The 23,184-nt window shown below is 55.5% G+C and overlaps 9 protein-coding genes across 9 annotated transcripts; 4 read left to right on the top strand and 5 right to left on the bottom strand.

The window, feature by feature from the left end:
• Nucleotides 1-1,286: 1,286 nt before the first annotated feature.
• VTJ04DRAFT_1952 (uncharacterized protein) lies at nt 1,287-3,707 on the top strand (the record flags this gene model as incomplete). Its single annotated transcript, XM_069359696.1, has 1 exon — nt 1,287-3,707. One exon carries the CDS (start codon nt 1,287-1,289, stop codon nt 3,705-3,707), a length of 2,421 nt encoding a protein of 806 aa, XP_069224560.1.
• Nucleotides 3,708-4,190: 483 nt separating this feature from the next.
• On the top strand, nt 4,191-4,616 carry VTJ04DRAFT_1951 (uncharacterized protein; the record flags this gene model as incomplete). The annotated part of the gene is made up of 2 exons (XM_069359695.1): nt 4,191-4,356; nt 4,546-4,616. The coding sequence occupies 2 exons, from the start codon at nt 4,191-4,193 to the stop codon at nt 4,614-4,616; spliced, it is 237 nt and encodes a 78-aa protein (XP_069224559.1).
• Nucleotides 4,617-5,027: 411 nt separating this feature from the next.
• Nucleotides 5,028-5,909, bottom strand: VTJ04DRAFT_1950 (60S ribosomal protein uL14; the record flags this gene model as incomplete). The annotated part of the gene is made up of 4 exons (XM_069359694.1): nt 5,028-5,138; nt 5,223-5,469; nt 5,614-5,661; nt 5,896-5,909. 4 exons carry the CDS (start codon nt 5,907-5,909, stop codon nt 5,028-5,030), a joined length of 420 nt encoding a protein of 139 aa, XP_069224558.1.
• A 1,551-nt stretch (nt 5,910-7,460) lies between these two features.
• Nucleotides 7,461-10,471, bottom strand: VTJ04DRAFT_1949 (uncharacterized protein; the record flags this gene model as incomplete). Its single annotated transcript, XM_069359692.1, has 4 exons — nt 7,461-8,429; nt 8,553-8,931; nt 9,487-10,198; nt 10,267-10,471. The coding sequence occupies 4 exons, from the start codon at nt 10,469-10,471 to the stop codon at nt 7,461-7,463; spliced, it is 2,265 nt and encodes a 754-aa protein (XP_069224557.1).
• A 1,257-nt stretch (nt 10,472-11,728) lies between these two features.
• VTJ04DRAFT_1948 (uncharacterized protein) lies at nt 11,729-12,584 on the bottom strand (the record flags this gene model as incomplete). Its single annotated transcript, XM_069359691.1, has 2 exons — nt 11,729-12,489; nt 12,548-12,584. 2 exons carry the CDS (start codon nt 12,582-12,584, stop codon nt 11,729-11,731), a joined length of 798 nt encoding a protein of 265 aa, XP_069224556.1.
• Nucleotides 12,585-14,536: 1,952 nt separating this feature from the next.
• On the bottom strand, nt 14,537-17,271 carry VTJ04DRAFT_1947 (uncharacterized protein; the record flags this gene model as incomplete). Its single annotated transcript, XM_069359690.1, has 2 exons — nt 14,537-16,029; nt 16,959-17,271. 2 exons carry the CDS (start codon nt 17,269-17,271, stop codon nt 14,537-14,539), a joined length of 1,806 nt encoding a protein of 601 aa, XP_069224555.1.
• Nucleotides 17,272-19,223: 1,952 nt separating this feature from the next.
• VTJ04DRAFT_1946 (uncharacterized protein) lies at nt 19,224-19,964 on the top strand (the record flags this gene model as incomplete). Its single annotated transcript, XM_069359689.1, has 1 exon — nt 19,224-19,964. One exon carries the CDS (start codon nt 19,224-19,226, stop codon nt 19,962-19,964), a length of 741 nt encoding a protein of 246 aa, XP_069224554.1.
• Nucleotides 19,965-20,401: 437 nt separating this feature from the next.
• VTJ04DRAFT_1945 (uncharacterized protein) lies at nt 20,402-21,892 on the top strand (the record flags this gene model as incomplete). Its single annotated transcript, XM_069359688.1, has 1 exon — nt 20,402-21,892. The coding sequence occupies one exon, from the start codon at nt 20,402-20,404 to the stop codon at nt 21,890-21,892; it is 1,491 nt and encodes a 496-aa protein (XP_069224553.1).
• Nucleotides 21,893-22,082: 190 nt separating this feature from the next.
• VTJ04DRAFT_1944 (uncharacterized protein) lies at nt 22,083-23,100 on the bottom strand (the record flags this gene model as incomplete). Its single annotated transcript, XM_069359687.1, has 2 exons — nt 22,083-22,765; nt 22,854-23,100. The coding sequence occupies 2 exons, from the start codon at nt 23,098-23,100 to the stop codon at nt 22,083-22,085; spliced, it is 930 nt and encodes a 309-aa protein (XP_069224552.1).
• Nucleotides 23,101-23,184: the final 84 nt, after the last annotated feature.

Genomic DNA, 23,184 nt, shown 5'->3' with positions numbered 1-23,184 from the left:
CCCATGTTTTCTTCTGTTTTTATTTTTCTTGTTTTTGAGGAGCGACTTTTGTTCTGGCATTGGGGCATTAGACGGATGACACGGAGCATGTCTGGTGCATTTTCATGGCGTTTTTCTGGATGCCGGAAAGCATTTGGCTGGGAAGGAAGAAAAAAAGAGCAATGTAAGAACTGGACATGCATGCAACATGGACGACTGATGGGGTTTGGTTGGGTTGCTACTCTTGTGACATTATTATTCTTAGATTTCTGTTGGTTTTCGTTGGCGATGAAGAACCTGGTGAGGACAGCATGGGGAATGAACTGGCTCGAATGAGCATGAGAGCGAAGTTGGTCTACGCAGCGCAAGCAAGCAAAACTGTAATCTAGATACTTGACGCGAGGTACTAAGTGCGATGTGCATCATAGAATGTTAGGGGGATATGCCCATAAGCACCTCGTGTGTTGGATGTGTCAGGGAAGTCTCTATCTAGGTAGTGAGGCGGAAGTTGGATATCTTGATGGCCATTCCATTGTTTTGACGAGTACTACTCCGTCACAGCGAACTACAACTAGCGGCACGTGTACCTATGCAACAATTGGATACTTCCGCAAAAGAAGCATGGGACTCGTAGGACTCAAGATCATCCTCAAAGCGCCGAGAAGGTCGTATGAGTTAGTTCAGGTAGCCAGACATCTTGCCACCACCACTCATCACATCGTCGTCATCGCTGCCGTCACGGCACATGAGAAACAGCGCATGTTTGCATTCGCCCGCCTGCAAACCTACTGGCAAATACATCTCTTATCACTGGCGTCGACTGACACATGGCAGCGCCGATTCCCGAGATCCCACGAGCCCCGTGTTGGGCGCCCGGCGCCGGGAGTCACTGGACCTCGGCGTTGGCTGACCCGCCTGCGCCCCGGAATCCAAAACACGTCGAGCAGCTAGCCACGCCAGCGAACCACATCCCAAGCGACTGGGGCCGATGCGTCATATGGGCCCGGTTTTCGGTGCCTGACTGCACCCGACGCTTGTTGCCCTCGTCCCGGCCGGACCTTGTCGAGTCTTGGTTGCGGGGGCCAACCCCCTGATTGGGCCACCTGGTCACCGTCAACTCGCTCCAACATGCGTTGCCGAGCAAAGCCCCATGGTGCATATGGAGATGGCTTCAGAACGCTTTAAAACCCTGGCTCTAGACGCACCTCCAACGCCTTCGGCTCATTCGTCATGTCAAGGTCCAACTGTGAAACGAGGGGCTTTCATCCCGCGACAGTTTGGATTCCCCCAGACCACCACCGCCCACCATGAGGTTACTCAACGTCACCAATTGGGACCTCGAAGAGTTCTACGGGGCGGATGTCCCCCCGTATGCCATCCTCTCCCACACATGGGGTCCCGACGAGTTGTCGATGCAGGAGATAGAGGCATTTGCGAAATATCGTCAGACTCATGGAACCCCATCACATATCAACACCTCTCAAACCTCCAGCAGCAGTCCGGACATCCATAAGCTGATGCTGCTGTCCTCCATGCTCCTGGCCTTCCGCGGCGACAGGAACCGCCTGAGCAGGTCCTCGGCGTTTCCCGCCCTCACCAACGGCCACGGCAGCGATGAGGAGGACGCCGACTCGAATCCGAATCCAAATCCATATCCGTGGGCGAGTTTCATGCCCCCACCTCCTCAACCGCACCCCGTCGAGCAAAAAGCCGGCTTCGCAAAGATCGCCTACGCGTGCGGCCAAGCGCAAAAGGACGGCCTCGACTACCTCTGGGCCGACACGATCTGCATCGACCGACGCAGCAGCGCCGAGCTTTCCGAAGCCATCAACGCCATGTACGGCTGGTACCAGGGCGCGACCGTGTGCTACGCGTACCTGGAGGATGTGCACTTCGACGACTACCAGGAGGGGTACATGACCTGGAACGACCTGTTTGCCAACAGCCGGTGGTTCACGCGCGGGTGGACGCTGCAGGAGCTGCTTGCCCCGCGAAAGGTTGTGTTTTACACCAAGGACTGGCGGTTGCTGGGCACCAAGTCGTCGCTGGTCAAGCACGTCTCCAAGATCACGGGCATTGATGAGTTGACGCTGCTCGACCCCGCGCTGGTGCACACCGCTAGTGTGGCCCAGCGCATGTCGTGGGCCGCTCACCGCTCCACCACCCGGCCCGAGGATGTGGCGTACTCGCTGATGGGTCTGTTTGACGTCAACATGCCGGTTTTGTACGGCGAGGGGGAAAAGGCGTTTCTGAGGTTACAGGAGGAGATCATCAAGCGCTGCGACGACCAATCCATCTTCGCCTGGGGCACGCTGGGCAAGGAGGACGACAAGCTCCGGCTGGCTGGAGCCGCCGCCGCCGCCGCCGCCGCCGCCGCCCACCTTCGCGGTGCCGGGCTGGACGATCTCGACGACCTCGACCACGACGCGCTGACCGGCACCATGCCTCTCCTCGCCAAATCTCCCCGCGATTTCGCCGGCATGGGCGAGATCCTGGCCTGCCCGCCTCCCGCCGACCTCCCCACCACCGACTACGCCCTGACCAACAAAGGCCTGCACGTCACCCTGCCCATGCTCCCGCCATCCGCAAAGCAAACACCCCTCGCCTCCGCGGCCACTTCCTCCTCCCCGCAATTGGCCCTCCTCAACTGCCACCCGGTCCACGACCCCTCGTCCCGCCTCGCCCTGCTCCTCACCCCAACCTCCGCCCGCAACACCTTCCTCCGCACGCGCACGCGGTCTCCCACCATCGTCTCCCTGGCCGACTTCACCCCTCCAACCTCCTCCCCATCATCCACCGCGGCGGTCCAAAAGCCAACCTCCCAACCCCCCAAACCAAAAACCATCTACATCCCTGCCCTCCCCTCCCAACTCGCTCGCCTCACCTCCTCCACCTCCACCACCGCCTCCACCCCAACCGCCACGCCGCTGGTGGACGAGGTCCTCTTCCTCCGCGCGCCGGATCTGGTCGCGCCGGGGTACGACGTTCTCGACGTCCTCGGCGCGGGCGCCGGCGGCGTGACCTGGAACCCCGAACTGCGGAGCATCAGGCTGGTCGGCGTGGATTACCACTCCCACGCCCGGTCCCCGCTGGACCCGAGCCGGTGGAGTCCGCGCGTCGCGAGGAAGCTCTTGCAAGGAGGAGGGGTGCTCTACCAGTTGTGTGTCATCACCTTCTGGAACCGGGTCCTCAAATGCGGCTTCGTCGCGCGGGTGCTGGTCGAGCCCACGTCGAGGGTGTGTTTTGTCGATTTGGTGCCCGGAGCCGACCTGGCGGCGGCCAAGGGGAAGAATGGAGAGGGGTTGTTGGAGCTGGCGCGCACGGTGTGGCAGACCCCGGGGTCCGTCGAGGTCCTCCTCCCTTCGGGGAGCTCGTCCTCGTCGTCGGGGAAGAGGAGGATCACGGTCGACGTCATCCGCCCCGGGGATCCTGCACCTTCGTCAGAAGATGGTGGCGGTGATGGGTTTGACGATGCCGCGTCGGTGGCTTCGTCGACGACCACCGCCGCGACCCGCGATGGAAGGCAATGGACGTACAAGTTGGGTCAGGAAGTTAAGGTTGCGGGCAGCGTGACGTTTGTGGAGAGGTGGGAGAGGGAGTACTGCCGGACGGTGAACGCGTCGGTGGAGAGGAGGAAGAAGGGGATCATCGAGCTGAGCATGACGTCGATGCTGTGGATGCCGGCGCCGGCGCCGGCGAAGACGGAGGATTTGGACCAGCCGAGTTGAAAGAGGGACAACAGGACCGACTGACGGGCATGATAGGGAAGGGTCTGCCGAGTTTGTTATTTACCGTGGAGTTTCGGATGGAGTTTTGGCATGGATGGGGGGGCAAAGGACACGCATACAATGTATTTGTATATCAGACATGCATAGGTACACATCTCGGGTTAGCTGGCATATGTTTGTTTCCCAACAATGACACAAAGCATCAAAGCAAAGCTTCGAGAAATGAGGCCAAAAAAGCGTTGTGGCATGCAAAGATATGTGGTCCTTACCATCGCTGGCTGACCTGGCCATTCTTATGATCATCATATAATATACACTCCGTAGTGTTGCATGCGACACTCCCATCAGCACCTCTCCCTGACCCTCGTCCTTGAGCAGCTCCCCACGCTTCACAGGTCAACGACGTAGTGACAGACACCCTCCCCCTTGCGTACCCAGTTGAAGTAAGGAAACATACCCATCTCTCCATTATAATCCACAACCATGTGTCGATACAGAGTCTTCCTCTGGAAGTGCGACCACGCCGTGGCCGAACGGCCGCGTGAACTCTACGAAACGTGCCCCAACAAGCCGAGAAACGGCCAACCATGTCCATACGTCGATCGTGCAAAAGACATAAAGTATCGGGATCCCGACCTGTGCCCAATGTGTAAGCTGCTGGGAAGTCGTACGTACAGAGCGGGATGAGAGAGACGGCGGGGTGAGTGAGTAGAGGGAAGCGCGCTGGGTTCAGGAGGCGTTGGATTGGGTGCCTATAACTTGAAGCATTGAGACAGATATATGGGACACAACATGATTTCCTTGGAGGTGGCACTGGGATGGCGCTAGGTTGTCTCAGCACTAGACCAGAGTTACACGTCGCAATGGACATTTGGATTCCCTGTGTTCCCCAACTTCCAGGACCTGTGAGCCCCAAACGCAGATGCCGTGCACCGAGCAGCTGCCCCAGCTCACTCAGTTCCCAACAAGAGACACAGGGTGGCCATGCGTATTCCATCTGACGGTGGGATCCCAAGGTCGAGTCCAGTTCCATCAAGCTCGATCAGCCGTTGAGCAGTGCAGTCTCCCAGCTCGTTCGTCCAGTGAACGTCGAAGAACCGATTCTGAATTGACCAGTGTATCATGCAGTGGTATGACTCCCTAGCACGCCGAAGCCGAAATGCAAAGCCTGCCCGTCCGGCCCAAGCCTTTTTATGGCCAACATCCCTTTCTTTCTCTTCCTCGTTTGTGGCGGAAGACGCTCCTCGGTCGACAGAATCGTGAATTCCCCGAAAAGTTCCCAAGTGCCCTTTAACCCTTCGCGCCCCGAAAAACAACCCTTTACATGACGACACCCGAGTTGCTGGCAATACGGGGCCAGAGCTCAGCAGCCTCCTTGCCGACGGGCCCAGTGATGGCGGAGCCCTTCATCTCACCCTTGGGGTTGACGATCTGTGTGCGGTCAGCATGCGGTCAACTCCGTAAAACCTTTCAAGCAAGATTTTCCCAGCTCCATCCGTCTCGGGCAGCACGTACCACACCAGCGTTGTCCTCGAAGTAGAGGAAGACACCATCGTAGCGCTTCCAGGGCTTGGCCTGGCGGACGATGACGGCGGGGTGGACCTTCTTCCGGAGCTCGGGCTTGCCCTTCTTGACGGTGGCCATGACCATGTCACCGACGCCGCCGGCCGGCAGCCTGTTGAGGCGCGCACCGATACCCTTGACCGAGATGATGTAGAGATTCCGCGCGCCCGAGTTGTCAGCGCAGTTCATGATGGCGCCCCTGTCGGTCGGTTGTCAGCTTCCTCCTCCGAGTCATTCTAAGCGATGCACTGTTCTGTCGGTAGAGAGCCACGAGGGACGTATTCGAGACTTCGATCGTCGGGGTCGAGGTCACCGTCGTCAGGTGGGGAGGGATCGCACGTACACTGGGAGACCCAGGGACATCTTGAGCTTGCCACCGGGGGCACCGCGACTGTGTGACAGAGGTTAGCCATGTTGTCGCAGACTGTCGATGTTCGATTGTCGATTTTCCAAAGCCATGATGCTCGTCCGACCGCCGTTTCCAAGCCTGCCCAACTTTTTCACGTCCTCATCCCACAGCGTTCCCCCTCCTCCCAAAGTCCCAGCAGCTTGTGGAAAACAGCGGTCGGATTCGGCGGCAGCGGCTCGAAAATGGCAGAACGACAGAGATTCGGTATGGACTCACGATTGCTTGGCCATTGTGAATGTGAGGTTGCGGAATCGACTTGACGGATGGGAGTCGAGATTTCGGGAACGCAGATGCACCTGGAAAGGGAAATTGACGGGATTCGTGATAATTTTGGTGTGGATCGGAGAAACCCTACGGTTCTGTGAGTGGTCACGTGTGGTGGGGCACCCTAACCCTGCAGTTGTTGGACGAAAATCTTGGCACAATGCAGTCTTGGCATCGCAAACCTGGCTGGTCTTTTGTTTGTCCCGCACCCGTCTCCTGAAGGTCTGCTTGAAACGTCCCAAATTGTGTCCGGCAGTTGAAAGAAGGCCATGAAAACCACAGGAGATACGGAGAGTCAGCCAAGTCAATGTCTCATGTCTTTGGAATATTGCAAGATAGTCGGAAATTTGAAAGGATTGCATCTCGGCCAATGCCTTCTCCTTACAGAACCATTGCAGAGAGTAGGAGGAGGTACTCAAGACAAACACTCGACCCAAATCTCAACCTCTAATTACTCCGGATTCCCATGGAGACCACCTGATCACTTGACCAACCCGAGATCAACATGTCATACTCAGTGGAGGTGAAAAAACACTATCTCTTTCTACTTGATATGTCGGGATTCTTGGAGCCTCGCCCCCTTCAAACCCGCGTGCTTGACGCACACAGCAAGGAGGCGCGGACTATGATAGCCCAAAGTTTTGGTCTTGCAGCAATCAGGGAGGGTGAGCGAAGAGATAATCTCTGTTACTCAAGTCTCCCTGCCCTCTGCCGGCTCCTTCCAAGATTCCCAGCACAAGACGTGCCGGAGAACAGAAGGCTCCCCCCAAGGGGGGAGGCTCATTGAGGACTCCGTTGCCGGATCCGAGTAGCTGGGGAGGGACGCTGCTATGATGAGTTGGGGAAGAAAAGGAAGATGGCAATGTCCAACATGTTCCATGTCCCGGGAATTGCTCACGAATGCCGCGGGACTGTGTCTTCATTGACAGTGCTGGGTCCCGATGGTCAGGACCATCTAATTAGGCTCCCTGAACGAACACAACGGAGCTGATGGATGCACAGCTTCTCCCCATCGTCATAGCAGACAATGCCATGACGAGACGGGTAGCGTTGGCTACATCAGCGCCGTCGGCTTAGGGTAGGCAGTAGGATAACACAGGTTGAGAAAAGGGTCGAACGCGACGCGTAAAAATCTTGGTCCTGCTCCAAGCCAGTGGGAGCGGAGGACGGAAGATGTGTGGAGACGGTTTTGCCGGCAGGTGACGGAGCACGTGATTTAAGTACTCAACCAGGATAAAACAGGCATCAAGGCGTCATGGCTTGGCGGTTGCCAATACACCCGTGCAAGCCATTGAACCTCGAGAAACAGCAGCTTGACGCACAACCTCGTGTCTCTGCGAGAAGAGGCATGTAGTCAATCTGAGTTTGGCATTATGAAAGCACTCTGGTCTCCTATTTACACAACCGAGAAAGTTTACTCCTGACCATCCAGAGGGGAATTCCGGCGTTGACAAGTGCGACATTTTTCCTGCTTGTCCACGGGAGGTTGATTGACCTCCACATCCATTCGTCTCCCGTCATTCGTGCGGAACGAGATCGTTGTCAAAGTCGGCCCATTTTGGTCGCGGAAGGTCTGCTGGTGTCGAGGAGATCTTCAACCCCGTCACCTTCTTCGAATCACTCGAATCATCAAAGTTGAGCACTCCCTCAAAGGCCGTAAAGCTTGAGTCCGTGAACGTGATGGTCCCCCATTCAATCCCGTCATCAGGAAACTGAAATGTGCCAAACCTCGAACACGTCGCGTACGTCAGCTCTGCGTCGCTGCGGCTCATGTCCACGAAGCTCCTTATGTCGATCATGTTCTCCCAACCTATGTCGTGATCACCCGAATCGTAAACGAGAGAAAGCAGGCGCAAGTCCTTGCCCAGCATCATGACCCCCCGACGTCCGGATCCGAAGATTGGTGCGTCATAGTAGTTGTAATGCGCGCGAAAGATCCCGCGGACTCCAGTTCGCCGGATGCCCATTCTCACGTACATGGCCCGGATCGGATGCTCGGGGTCAATCGTCAACAGATTGTTATTACCTTCGATTTCGATCACATACTCGCCAACCGGAGACGGGTCGACCAGGCCGCGAGCAGACATCTCCTCGAGAAATTGCTGGTGTTGAAGAAGCCACTTCTGTGTCCTGTGCCAGATGCGCAGGTTCCAGTACTCCGTGTCATCCTCCTCGTGTTCTTTGGCGGCTTTGTCCACGGAAGCCTGATCCCAGCCCACGTACATGTACCACGGTTCCTCCTCGGGGAGGGCGTAGCACAGACCTGGGACACCACGGATCGCTTCCTGAAATTTATCATCCGAGGAAGGTCGGATCTTGATGACCTCGGTGGTCTTTGCCTTGTCAGGGTTGCCGCTCTCGTCCAGGAAAAACTTTTGCATCAACAACTTTGGATGGCGTTCGACCATAAACACATCCGCCTGCTCAAGCCATTCCCGGTGAAGTTGTCGTTCGAGTTCCCGGATATCAGGCGGAATTTGGTCGATCTGTATTAGGATCAGTTAATCTGACATGTCCTTGAAACCCCAGGGTGTGATACAGGTGTGAACAGTGTTCCCGATGGCTGCAACGCCCAAAAGTTTCTATCGAAAACGCCAAACACTACTCACCTTTCCTTCCTCGAGATACTTACTCAGCAGCTTCTCGCTATTCCAACCGACTTCAGCGTATTTCTCCCTGTCCCACGGGATGCCGTAAAGCCGCAACTGAGCCCGCACAAATCGATTGCCGCGATGGTACTGAGTGTAGTGATATCGCGCGTATTGAGGATACTTGATAAACGCTCTCTTCAGCTCCTCAACATCCACGCGCCCGATCAGCTCGTCACCACAGACGGCGTAGAGTTTGCCGTAGGACGAGCAGAAGCCGTCACGAAAGACCCCGTCACGGAAGACCAGGTCCGGTTCCAGGTCCTGTTGCAAGTCGCGATCCGTATCCAGATCCAGATCCATTGTGCCGTCAGCTGAGGAGGAAAAGTGGTAAGGTTGTCTGCAGCCAACAATCCTTGGGGCGGGAAACAGGACGGAAGTGTAGCTTTTATGTTTTGCTGCTTTCCAGTTACCGGGACCTTTCTGCATGTTGGCGCGTTGTTGCCTAAACCTTCCTGGCCAACGTCTCCAGTTTCTCGCCAGGGAGAGTGCACCAAGTCAACAACCTCCTTGCTCCGAGATGCACGGCGCAAGCATGCCGGCATGGATGAATTTTGATTCGTGAACTTCATGGACGGTGTCACCAATACCCGGGATGTGCGACGTTGGCATCAGTGACTCAACACTTACCTAGGTATTACAATCGCCAGCTCTGACGCGCGTCTTAATACTCTCCTTCAGAAGTCTATGCTAGGTACTTGAATGGTTGAGTGACACTACAGCACATCCCAATACGCTGATCCGTAGGTCACTACGCTTAACGCTTCACACCCTGCCGCCATGACACCAATAGTTATCTGCCTGTTCAACCATCCTTGCTGTTGGCCTCAATGCATGACGAAGGGCTTAGAACAGGAATCCCCCGGCCGCAAATCCAACCACCAGAGCAAGTAACCTGATCCAGTCCAACGTGCTGAGGCAATGGACATTGAAGGGAGAGCCACGTGGTGAGTTGGATCCAGCTGATGTGCTCGCTGAGCTGGCCTGGACCTTTTGTACCAGCTTGTCGCCAATCGGCTCGATGCTCTTTTCGAACGTATCTGAGTCCTTCGCATCCCACTCGGCCCCGTCTGGGCCCGGCACCGCTTCATCGCCCACGAAGCCGATGTAGAGCACATCCTCCTCGTCAATCCCGTTGGCGCCGGTGATGCCGCTACCTCCGCACATGCTGGCCAATGCGAGCGACGCCTCCCCGACCATCGGCTTCCCGCTGTCATCGCCATTGGTGTCTCCCCACACGCCGTACACGACTGTGTCCCCGCCGTTGCAGATAACGGCCATGACGCTCAGAGGCTGCATTCCATACCGAGCGGGATCGAAAGTGCGCCATCCTGTGATGTTTTTCGCACTGAACGAATTGCCAAAGACAATGTATGGGTGGACGTAGGGGTTGAGGTCGGTGACATCGCGGCCGTAGTCGGCAAGGACGTTGCAAAAGGATGTCTTATTCTGGGCGTCAGGGCTGAGAGCATATTGGCAGCGACTATCATCGGCCCACGAGCCGCGCACCCTATCGCAGTCAACATCCATGTTGACCAAGGTACCGTTGCTTCCTTGGACGTAGATGATGCCGAGGGAGTCGAGGTAATCCCCACAGTAGACGCGGTCTGTTCATGTAAGCAGGTGTCGACTGCCAGCAAGGACGGACAATGGATAATTAAATGATGGGACACACTGTTTGGCCCATTGAACCTGCTGTGAAACCCAGAGGCAAGGACATTGTCGCAGCTGTCTTTGTTGCGAATCATGTTGTAGAATTTACGAAGATTTGGAGGAGTGTCTTTGGCCATGGCCAATGTGGCGATGTTGACCAACAGAAGAGCGAAGAGGAGCAGCTTGTTGGTTGCCCGGAATAGGTGATTCGAGGTGCTGCAGGCCATGTTGAAGGCGAAACCTTGGTCTGAGGATGTGGATACGGTTCAGGGTTAGGTGGATTTTCCGCTGGGAGAGAGACAACAACACTATGAGTGAGGCTGTTAGTTAGAGAAAAAAAAATTAGACTTGTCCAGTCAAATAATAAGGTTTTGTCGCTCCTGATGATGTCACTTGACTAAGGTTGGCGTGGCAGGGCGTGGACGGCCGAAGAGACTCGAGATGCTCCTCTTTGCTATCCAATTGTTGAGATGGGTCTCTGAGTAGGAGACACTTACCTATTGATATCCAATAGACAATGCTCAGGTACGCTGAATAGAGTGAGGAGGGAGGGTGATGGATGTGTTGAGCTGTTGGAACGAGGAGAATAAAAATGAGGAAAGACGAGGATCAGCGGACGGGATTGGTATTAAACATTCGGACAACCAACCTAAGTCCCTGCTCTTTCCCAAAAACCAAAGACAATGGGACAATGGGCAAGTTTCCAGAGGAAAGCACTTCTGATGAAGATCCACCACCCAGTCAACACTTGCCATAACGGAACACTCAAGTGTTTTGGTGTCAGCCCGGGATATCAGGTTGTACATGACTGAGAGAAGTAATGAACCCCAGAAAGTTCTCACGTCCTTGGCAGCTGGGAGTTGACGCCCATCAGACTGCTGAACTGAGAGCACGTGTGGAGGCATCCCGGGGCCGTCGCAGATGTGGAGCTCAAACATGAGCTGCAGGCCAGGATAGATGGTATCCAGGCTATGATCCAAGGGGTCTGGGGGCTCAATGGGCGGCAGCGTCCGGATATGACGGCCAAATCCGCATGAGGGCATCAATGGTCGGGGCGGCCATGGTAATTCATCGAATAAGGCTATTGAAAGCAGGCGGCAATACCCTGGAAACGACGGCGATGGCCAGTGGAAAGCAACGTTTGTTGACGGACGTGACGATGAAGACACATGGATTTAGGAGGACAAGAGGGTGCAAAGTGGCAGAACCGCAGCAAAGATGTTAGAGCACTTGATTGGGGAAAGCCAGGGCCCAGGGAACACAGCATCAGCGTACTTCACATTGTAAACATTGTAAACTGAGAGATTTGCCTTTTAAATTGCAAAGGACTCCTGTTCAGGGAGATTTGATGCCTTGTTCCTGTTGGCCTAAACAATGCCCGGCTGGATGTACCTTTCTTCCACCTCGCCATCATAGCCTCTCCAAAGCTTCTGGCTGCGACCCAAGCCTTCGGGCGCCCAACCCTATCGGGACCGTGATCTTACTCAACCGGATCCCGCAATCCGCTGACCACCAGCAGGGAACCCGCACCCCTGCTTGCCGTTCTGCGTGTTGGCGCCGAGTCCGGAGCAGATTCCGAACCTTGCGGCGCCCGTGTTCACCAGGGCGCAGCAGGTCGACGCGCAGTCGGCGTCGCTGGTGCACTCGCCGCCGATGAACTGGATGCTCTGGCCGTTTCCGACGTTCTTGGCACCCGCGGGGTCGGGCTGGAGAGTGCTGGGCTGGATGCCGGTGTTGGTGTTTCCGTTGTTGGTGTTGTCGTTGTTGTTGCTCCCGTTGCCGTTACCGGTGTTGTCCCCGTTGGTGTTCCCATTGTTATTCCCGTTGTTCACGTTGTTATTCCCGTCGTTGCCGTTGTTTCCATTGTTGCCGTTGTTTCCATTGTTGCCGTTGTTTCCATTGTTGCCATTGCGATTCTTCCCCTTCCGGTTCCTGCCTCCCCTCCCGTTCCCCGAGTTCCCCTGGTTGTTGCCTTGGTTGTTGTTCCCTCCCGACCCTGCAGCCTCGAAACCGCAACCCTGCTTTCCAGCCTGAGTTTGCGCGCCAACGCCGGAGCACACTCCGATGGTCTCACCGCCCCGTGGGAAGATGGCACAGCATCCCGAGGCACAGTCAGCAGCCCCAAGGCATTGCCCGCCAATGAACTGGATGCCTTGGCCGTTGCCAATGTTCTTCTCTCCAGCAGGGTCCGGAAGAGTTTGGCGAATGGAAAGATTTGGAGCAGCAAGGACGGCAGAGGACGCCACTGATACAATGTCAGGATTAAGTGAACATCAAAAGACATGGTCGTGAGGTGAACTTACTGGCAAGCATGCCGGCAATGATCGAAATCTGAACCATTTTGTTCGTGAGGATGCTCGTACCAGACGACGTGAAGAGAAAAAAATATAATGAAAATAATGAGCGACCAGCGTCTGGAAGAATGGAAGATCAAGGAACAGCAGGTTGACCGGCCTGGAAGAAATGGTTGAGCAATGGAAGATGAAGTGATGGTCTGACCGACGGATGAGGGCGGCTCGCGAAATACTTATACATCTTCGGGTAGCTAAGGGCTGTCAGTCACATGGATCAGATGTGCCCTGTTTACCCGGTAAGCATCTCATGCGCGGATCGCCGAGCGGTCCGTGAAGGTCTGAGGATCATGCTCCATCTACTCTCCATCAAGGAACGGCCAAACGGTCATGACATGGCCCGCTAAGGGGAAGTATACGATTACTTCTTGAGGGCATGTCAGTCAGCGTGATGTGGGATGTTGCATGATCGACGTCGTGGATTCTGCCAGCCCCTCGTCGGCGGGGTCAATGGGGCCCAGAGCTTCATGTCAACTGCGTGGGCTAGTTGACAGACACACAAGACGTGCCGATCGGCGGCTATGATCGTCTGGAACCGTTGATCAAGACCGACGAGGCTGTGCCTTTCCGGGATTCAATCCCCCTCCCACAGCGACTCCCACAGAGGGGTCAGTCAGCTCCGGCCAGGGAACAACTGTCATCAATGCCCAATCACCGTTCCGAATTTGAGACAGGCACGCTGGGAAGTGGACAAAAGCATGCAATGCATTCAGGCACAGAAAAGACAGAGCACATGTCAAGTTGGCCGAACGCAAGACCGAAAGTGCCGGACCTCCGGCCACACGGCGACATGGTCAACGACCTGACGTTTTAGCCAAGCTTTTTGTCACCGGGGGATTGGCGCCGCGAAGTGGGGCTCGTCATCCAGCCCCTGGCCGGGAATCGGCCGGGGGTGGGTCTCAAGGTGTGGGGCTCCACCAAGGGGAAGGCCGGCTCTGATGGACCCACTCTGCATGGCATCCGGAGCTGATCTCTCTCCGGGCTGTCTTCTCTTCTGGTCTGGCCAACTTCTCCAGATAGAACATCTCAACAATTTCATCGATGCCGTACACTAATTCAACAACTGAAGCCAGGTCTAGACTCGCTAACTGCCGCACAAAGAGTTCCAGACGCCTGCTTAGCGCCGGCATGTTTTGCATTGTGTTGCAGAGATGTGGGTCGTCCCCTTGTTTCGACCTCAGGCACAGCCCGCCCGCGATGGGGTTTGCATGTGATCGACGAGTCAGGAATGATCCCACCGTTCAACCCATCATGGCTGGACAATGCCAAAGTTCGGTCGAACTTTTTGCGATGAACTTGGACATGGCCAATTGCCTGTCAAGTCAGTCGACTTGATGGACAATGCGGCAGGTCCCAGAAACCCGCGAAGACGCCGACACTCCACAGCCTGGCCAGGCCCGGAATCATGACATGAACAAGGGCTTTGATCGTCTCAGGAGTGCGGACCTGGAGGAGGAAAGCTTCACTTTCAACCCTTGCAAAAGATCTCAGAGTCCTTGAGGAGTTGTCGGTGACCAAAAACTAACAGATCCACCAGACTCTGACATATCCACCGCCCCGGGCAATCCGGTCCATGGACAATATTCAGTGCTTCGTTGTTTGAGCGAACCGTTGATCGGCGCAGATGATCAGCATCCTGAAGTTACTCTTTGCTGAAAAGCCTCTCTCGATCCTGCCTCCGTTACTATCACCTGGTCCATGTACATCTCGAACATGTTTGGCTGCCCTTCCCCTGATGTCAAGGGAAATTGCCTCAGAGAATGGAGGGATGTTGCCACATGGCATCATGCATATGCTATCTCAAGGGACGTATCGTACATTACACCGACAACTCTGAAATATGCCGTCACATCGAGTGACCTCTCCTGTATTCTCATGATTGACATCCCGAAATGAGCCATTCCCAGCAAATGCTGCGACCTCCGAGTCCTTCCACATTCTCTAGTCTTCTACGCCATTGGGGGCTTGAGCCTGTTGCTTCTTCCTCTGGAACTCCAAGCCCTCATGCCAGAGCTGTTTGTGCGCGGGATTCCCATTGTCGACAAAGAGATTGACCTTAGCCTTAGGTTGGGTTCCGTGAGACCAAGCCGAGATGCAGCGCGGTTTCTTGGAGGATTTCCAGCGCGTTGTGAAGAACGCAGTGTAGGAAAACCAATCATATACAAACAGTACACGCTTGGTCTCGTACACTTTGATCATTGTGACTTGGAAATGGCTATCTTCCTTAACGACGCCATGACCTCGCGCGAACTCGGCCAGTGTTTTCGACTCCATGGCCCGAGTCACGTCGTAGATGAACGGGTCGCACTCCACGACCCGTTTGATGCGGGAAACATCAAAGGAGGGCCACCAGTACTCGATCTCCCTGCTAATACGCCAGAGGATCATTCGAATGGTTTTTTCACAGAGTCCATCTACGTCCTGGTCCACGATGTTGTCCAAACCATCCAGAATACCCTGGAGGACGAGAGAGAGAACATCGGCTTGGAGTGGGATCCCATCTTGAAGATACTTCAGAAGAGCTGAAACGGTTTGGACTCCTCGAAAGGTCTTCACCTGATCAGTTTTAATCACAGCGAAGGTTGTAAGTAGGACAAAACTGGTGCTTGGCTGCCAAAAGGTCGGGTCATTCTTCGGGAGGGATTCGTCAGTCTCAAGACCCGGTGCGTTGATCGAATACGGAATGTCGGCATTTTCGATGTTCCTCTCGCGTCGCGCCGCAGCCATGGGCTTCGATGAGACCACGGCTCTATAGAACGGTGCGTAATCCTCAGCGGAGAGTGGGATGTAAGTGATGAACCGGCACAGTTGTGCGACCATGGCTTGAGCGGCTTCGAGATTGTTCTGCTGCGGAGTGTTCTTGGCGCGTTCCTTCTCGAGATCGTTCGTTGCTTGGAGAAGGCGGGAGGCAGTGGTAACAGCATGGTCCTCGGCATCGCGGGGCCGGGCTTGCAAGCCGAGAATCTCGTCTTCCAGGTTCAGTTGCTGCGTCTCGCATTCCACAGTGTCAAAGTCGAAGGCTGAAGCTCCCGTGGCGAACTGGACCTCGCTGTGGGACTCTACGTCGTTCTCCGAATGCTCTCGATCCGCTTGGATGTCAGTGGCCTCTACGACGACATTTTGGTCGGCTTGGCTGGTGTTGAGGTCGGTGTTGAGGTCGGTAGTGGGGTTGGGGTTGGTAATAATCGGTGATCCCGAAAGGCTGGTCTCGGCCTCAGCCTCGGCGAGTCGCGAGATCATCATGTCGAGGCCATTTTGAAAGACGGCGAGCTTCAGCTCTACCGCCAATCTAGCCTTGCGTTCCTCGAGAAGCTCTGCCTGGACTCGCTCGAAATCTTTCTTGAGCAGAGCCAGCTCTGATTCCGCCGTCTTGTTGTCTGTGCAAGTCAGGTTGATGAAAGCGATCGAAGTCGTGGGGATGAAAACGAGGTTTTCTGATGTGTCAGAAAAGGGTGAATCGTTATGTGACTCCTGTCGCATTTCTCTAACGGCGTTGACGCGGTGTGGTTCAGTCATTTCTCAAATGCGTGGGTAACCATGTGGAGAATCAGGAGTGGTGACTTGTTGTTTTGGGGGGGAACTGTGATGCTGTCGTCCATGATCAGTTCGGCTTGGATGATGGCAGAGGCGAGAATTCTCGAGAAGCTACCCTAAAGCGCTATAATAGCCTTACAAACAAAACTGACTCTCCACAGCCCTGGATTCCTCAACCGGTGCGCCCAAGGTCGATGATGAGATCTGGTATTTAATCTGACTCAAGAGACGTGTAATAAGGAAGTTGATGTGCAGAACTAACGGATGTCCCCATAACACCAGTTCCAGGTGATATCCGACGATTCCCGTGTTGAAAACCTTTCAGTTGGAGCAACGAGGCCTCCCTGCCGACTTCTACGCTTCTGATGATACTTATCTGAATCTTCAAACTCCTCTCTGATTTACTAGATAGTGTCTCCTAGCACGGGCGAAAGACCAGAAGCGGTACATTCCAGGTTTCTATCTCAGAATCATTGCCACTCGAACTCCAAGTGGAAAATTGACATAAAATTACTGCGGAATGGCTTCCGGGTAGTAAAGCCTTGCAAATCCTAGCCTTCATTACCATTAGGTCATTGCTTTACATACCAGAGAGTTACGGTCTTACAGACATCTCCCAGACTTATGTCACCGCATGTACCCTCCCCAGCCGGTCTGGGTTGGAGCGGGACTCTCAGTCTGACGTAAACCACCATCCTTTCTGTAGAAGTTGGCAATCCAACAGGTGCGGCGGGTTCCATACACTTTGATAATAGCCCCATCTTCAAAGACGACGCCTGTCTCCCTCGCAAACTCATTGCGGAAGCCAGATCGATGAGAAATGGGTTACTGTTCACGGCCTCCTTCAGCTCAGACAGGGCCAGCTGCGGCCACCGCTGCTCAATGACCATTCCGATCAGCCAAAGAAGCAGTCGCAGGGTAACCTCACACAGGTCGAATCCAGTTGGGTTGCTGTTCTCCTCCACGCGACGCAGGACGCCCTTGAGTACAAGTGCAATGACATCGGACTGAGTTGTTCTGATGACCCGAAGCTGCGAATGGAGATACCCAACAAGCTTAAGTCCGCGCAGGGTATTAACATGGTCATCCTGGATGACAGCGAAAATAGCCAGGAGTAAATGAAGAAAGTTTCCACCCTCCATTCAATAGTCGGAGACGTGGAACGTTGCGGCAATCTCAACGTCCATAGGCTCCTTAATTATGGCCCGGCAGTCAGGTCAACCAACCGACGTCCTCCCGAAGTGTTATGTGTGGTGGTTCTGCCAAGAGTTGAGGTCGAGGTCACAACACTGCCTGAACAAATGGTGCGTATTCCTCCGCGGGGATCGGAATCCCGTTGATAGATTCGGCGAGCTGTGCGATCATTTCCTGACTAGCGTTTTGTGCTGCTTCATGTTCGGCGCGTGCTGGATGTTCTTGGATCTTTCCTTCTCCAGGTCGTTAATTGATTGATTTGCGCGGTGGCAGCGGCGGCAGCGGCGGCACGCTCTTCAGCAATGGTGAGCTGGGCTTTCAGGTCGAGGAGCTGATTTTGCAGATGTTGTTCAGAGGCATCGTGGGTCGTATTTTCCAGTCTCGGTGATCGATGTACACCAGCCTCAACATCGGCAAGCTGTGAAATCATCATATCAGGCTGTTCTAAGGCGTTGAGCTCTAGTTCTGCCATCAGTTGAGACTTGCGCTCGTTGCAGAGCTCAATCCGAAGGCGCTCGACTTCTTCCTTCGCAAGATCTGGTGCTGACTCATCCATCCTATCGACTGGATGTACTGTGCTTCCAGAGTGGCCGTCCTGCGAAGACTTTCGAGGGATTTCAGGAACATCGAGGTAAGGGCTTCCCCTAATGATGAGGGGATCCGGCATCTTGACTTCTGTTGCTCCTCAGCTGGGCTTTTGTCTTGCCGTTCCGGTCAGCTGCAAACAATGTTCCCGTCAACGGTCGGTCAAGGTTAGATCGAGAAAGAGGATTGCCGGGTGAATTCGCTGTACAAAGGACTCCAAATGTTAAAAAAAAAAAAAAAAAAGAAAAAAGAGCATCGCACACACCTGATAAATGAAACTGGACCAATCCTTTGGAAAGGTTGGCCGTGGAAATCGGTCGACTGATAGGTTGTTCGTCAACCTGGGGAAAAGCTTTGGATTTGCTCAATGGCGCCTCAACCTAATGTGAATTTGAGAAAACCGCAGCTGCAAAAGCAGCGAAGGACAACGCAAGCAAGATATTCGGATCTTCACGAAACATAGTGCCATACTTATTCCAGTAGGCCTCTTGGTTGACATCATGTTTCTGCCCTGGACCAAGGTTCTCAATCCGTGATGGGGAACTGGGCTTCCGGAAGAGAATTCATGTTGGTCAACGACAACACATGATCTATGTACACCGAGGAATTGTTCCAAGTCTTATGGATGCACAGTACAACGTCACCCCATCTGTGGATAAAAAATGCCAGGCCTTGACACTCTGCCGATGTCTCTGAACCACAGATTCTCGTCGTCCCAATAAGTCTTTTCTTGAGAGGTGTCTTTTCTTGAGAGGTGTTCCTTCTGATCTTGCTCACAGCACTGGGCGAAATAGATGATGTCTGATTTAGCAGATTAGATCGATACAATGGCGGGAATGTCCTGGTTGGCTGTTCGAGAGTCATTGGGCTCAGTTATTCCAGGCAGCAACTGAATTCTAACACCAAAGAGTGTTCAAGCGGGATCACGGCTCCGAACCGGGAAAACTACGGACCGGCCCGGAGCGGGTCTGACTCCCCGCTTTCCAACTTAGGCAACTGGGTCCGGCCAACCCCCGGAGGATTACAAATGCGATACTCAACGACATCACATTCAACTTCGAGACGTTTCGAACACGCCGTAAAAACATCCCCTACGGATCCAACTGTGATCAAACGAGTCGCCGTATGACTCCTCACCGTCGTTACATCGCAGAAGATGACCTGGCACCCACGGTCTCTCGGAGCTCCGAGCACCTCCAGAGTTCAGGGGTCGGTGTCGAGGATATAAGCTGGGAATAGCCTCAACCTGCCTGGTGATGGTCGGTCAAAGAACGCCAGAACAAAGGTGCGCACTCCCAAGGTGCAGCTCACCATCATGCCAGTCTACGTGATCACCGGCGCCCGTACGGGCATTGGTCGCGAATACGTCCGCCAACTCTCACAAGACGCCAGCAACACCGTCTTCGGCCTAGTTCGAGACCTCAAAGGCGACATCACCTCTTTGCAAAACATCAAGGACACCTCCCCCGCCAAGACCTACATCATTGAGTGTGACGTCTCCTCGGAGGAATCCATCTCCGCCCTCCCCACCCGCCTTCGCGCAGCGGTCGACGGCCCGTTATCCCTCCGAATCAACACACTCATCAACAACGCCGCGGTGCTTCACTCGCGGGAAGAGTCCGCGCTGACTCTCACATCCGCTGCCCTCAATTCCCACATCAAGACCAACACCCTCGGCCCGGCGCTCGTGTTTCGCGCATTGTACGATGCAGGGCTGCTCGCGCCCGATGCCGTGGTGGCCAATATTTCGTCCGGAGTTGGGTCTCTGGACATGCTCTCCGACGGCCGCATCACAGCATGCATCACGCCGTACAGCATCAGCAAGGCGGCGCTGAACATGTTCACTGTCCATCAGGCAAAGCATCTTCGGGCGGCTGGGAGTAAGGTGATTGTGGTGGCTATTGATCCGGGACATGTCAAGACGGAGATGGGTGGACCGGACGCGGTGGTTGAGGTCCAAGATAGTGCGAGCGGAGTGTTGAAGGTGTTGAGTGGGCTGAAGGAGGAGGACAATGGGAAGTTTCTCCTCTACACCGGCAAGGAGTTGGAGTGGTAGGCGACGGACTGGCTGGCCCGAGCAGGACACCGAGCCCCGATCTGCAATTAAGAGGTAATTAAGAGGTTGTCTACAACACATGATCCCCCATTCGGTGACATCACAAAGACAAATCTCAAGTCCTGTCAAACATGAGTTTTAGTGAGACATACTCCGCGCCCATGTGTTGTTTGTTGTCCTGTGTGATGTCTCGGTGTTTGCGATCCAAGCTGTCGGGTCTACGTTTCAACCGCCAAGCATCAAACAGTGTGCCCCACAGTTCCTCAGCGCTAAAGATCCCTGTCGCTTGCCAAGTCTGGTCAAACCGAGTGCACCTCAGCTTGGGTAGCAGCTCTCGTGGTGACATGCAGCCCTGTGGTGCCATTTTTTTCATGAAGATAAAAAAAGCCAAAATCATTCCCTCTCACACTCACAGACACCACCGTCGAGGGATTGCCATGGAAGCAGAAAATCTCGATATCGTCATTGTTGGCGCCGGCCTCAGCGGCATCAATGCCGCTTACCGGGTCAAGACGGAGCTGCCTCACCACTCCTTCGCCGTCTTGGAACGCCGCACCGAGATGGGCGGCACCTGGTCTTTCTGGAAGTACCCGGGCTTCCGGACCGACAGCGCCATGGCCCTCTTCGGCTTTCCCTGGCGTCCCTGGACCAGCGACTTGACCATGGCCCCAGGTCCTCTCATCCACCGCTACATCGAGGAGTCGGCCGCCGCCGCCAACCTGACAGACAAGATCCGCTTCGGCCACCGCGTCACATCCGGCGACTGGGACAGCGACGAGCAGCGGTGGACCCTCCGAGTTGAGGTCACCGACCCCGCCACCGGCGATGTCACGACCCGCATCATCAAGGCCTGGTGGATCATCTTCGCCAGCGGCTACTACAGCTACGAGCAGCCGCGACACACCGTCATCCCCGGCATCGAACGCTTCCAAGGCCGGGTAGTGCACCCGCAGTTCTGGGATGAGTCGCTCGACTATTCCGGCAAGCGCATCATCATCATTGGGTCAGGGGCCACCGCCGTGACTCTGCTCCCCGCCCTGGCTGAGAAGGCCGAGACCGTCACCATGCTTCAGCGGACTCCCACCTTCATCATGACCCTGCCTCAGTACGACAGGCTGGTCGCCCCGTTGGCCCGTTTTCTCCCTGCATCTTGGGCACGCCAGATACACTGGTGGCTGCGCATGACCCTCGAGATCCTATTCGTGTGGTACTTGCGTGTCTTCCCGGCCTCCGGACGGAGCTATCTCCTGTCCGAGATGCGCAAACAACTACCCAAAGGCTTCGACGTCGAGCGGCACTTCAATCCGTGGTACAACCCGTTCGACCAACGCCTCTGTTTCTGTCCAGACGGGGACTTCTTCAAAGCCCTTCACAAGCCCGGCGTCAGCGTCGTGACAGACGTGATCGACACCGTCACGGAGACGGGCATCCAGCTCAAGTCGGGCAGCTTCCTCGACGCAGATATCATCGTGACAGCCACAGGCTTGCACATGGCTCTGCTGTCCACCGCCACGCTTCGCATCGACGGCGAGAACCTCAACGATTCCATTGGCAACCGCTACATCTGGAACGGCGCCATGCTTGAGGGCCTTCCCAACGCGGGGCTGATCACAGGTTACACGGCGGCAACCTGGACCCCCGGTGCCGACGTCCGCACGAGGCAGGTGCTTAAGGTAATCCGGCACTTGGACAAGACGGGTGCCGCCGCTGCTATGCCCCATGTCGACCCGGCGGAGCGCGCCCGCTTGCCCGCCCGCCCTGCGGTTACCTTGAACTCGACGTACGTCAAGGACGCGATCAACCGGCTCCCGAAGGTCAGTGATCGCAGGCCGTGGGTGTATGGGTCGTGCTGGGCCGTTGATATGTGGCGGATGTTGACGAGTGATGTGCGGAAGGGGATGAAGTATTGGGGGAAGCATGAGGCGTGATCATTAGACATATGCGGTGCATTATTATTCGGAGCATAGATTGCTATCGTTTGTAAAACTTCAACTGACGTTTGAGGCCTCCCTTATATGTCTTCATTCCTCCTCTGTACGCACTCCCAGTATCCTCTTGCGGACCTACCTAGCACGGTGCAACCAGACATTTCTAGGTGAGACGTCGTGTCTCACTCCATCACCCCTTGCTGCGAAACCACTTCTGAAACCACCTGACCGCCTGGTCCTCGCTCTGGTCCCCCCTCTCCTTCTGCAACGGATCGTCCCGATTCCCGCGGACCGCAAACCCGTGCGGCGCACCGGGATACACCACCGCCTCGAACTTCTGCTCACCCTCGCTCACCCGCCGATTCTTCGCCTCGATCGTCTCCACCAACTTCTGCATGTCCTTCCTCCCCATCCACTCATCATCATCCCCGTTCGCCACGCTCAACGGCTGCACCGCCGCCTCGATATGTCCCGGCACCTCCACCAGCGCAGGATGTGCCGTGAACGAGCAGTCAATCACATGCGCCAGACTCCTCATCTGCCCTTTAGCCTGGCCCTCGGGCAACGACCCCTCCGGCACCGCCACTCCGGCGTAGTTGCCCGCGTCGGGGTGCGTGAGCATGATGGAGAAGTGTCCGCCCCAGCAGAAGCCCGCGACGCCGATCTTGGCGGAGGCGCCGCGCTCGGTGCGCAGCGCATAGAGCCAGTCGCGGATGCGCGGGAGGGCGGCGGCGGGGCGGTTGTGCAGGTAGAGACCCGGGAGAAGGCGCGCGGCGAGGAGGAGGTAGGAGAGGTAATGCCACGCGGCGCCGAGGAGGTTTGGCGGGGGTTTGGCTTCGAATTTGGAGAGGGACCATTCGGGGAGGTTGTACCCTGGAAGGTCGTCAGTTTTTATTGAGTATCTAATTAAGTACTCCGTCGATAGGTAGATGTGCTTGGTCAAAGACGGGGGCAAACTCACCATTCATGAAATCAGGGACGTAAACGATACAAGGCACACGCCGGGCATAAGTGTCGGCCAGGGCGCGGGTGTTGCGCAGGGTCCAGCCAAAAGCGTCGGCGACGATCACAACCACGCCGATCGGCTCCACCCCGGGTTCGGGTCGGGCCACGTACGTCTGCCGGCCGAAGATCGTCTCCTCGGTGCCGGTGGGCTGGACGTCACCGCGGAGCGTGCCCCGGAAGCACTCGCTGCAAAGCATAGACATGGTACCGTACGTAATTAGCGTATTCGATTGAGGCAAGGGGAAATGCGAGGGGAGAGTAGCGGGGTCGAGGATCAGAGGCGGTCA

Source organism: Mycothermus thermophilus (genome assembly GCF_041956435.1).
Source record: "Mycothermus thermophilus strain CBS 625.91 unplaced genomic scaffold VTJ04scaffold_1, whole genome shotgun sequence".
Lineage (NCBI taxonomy): Eukaryota > Fungi > Ascomycota > Sordariomycetes > Sordariales > Chaetomiaceae > Mycothermus > Mycothermus thermophilus.
The sequence above is the reverse complement of the archived record's forward strand: the minus strand, read 5'-3'. Positions and strand labels throughout refer to the sequence as shown.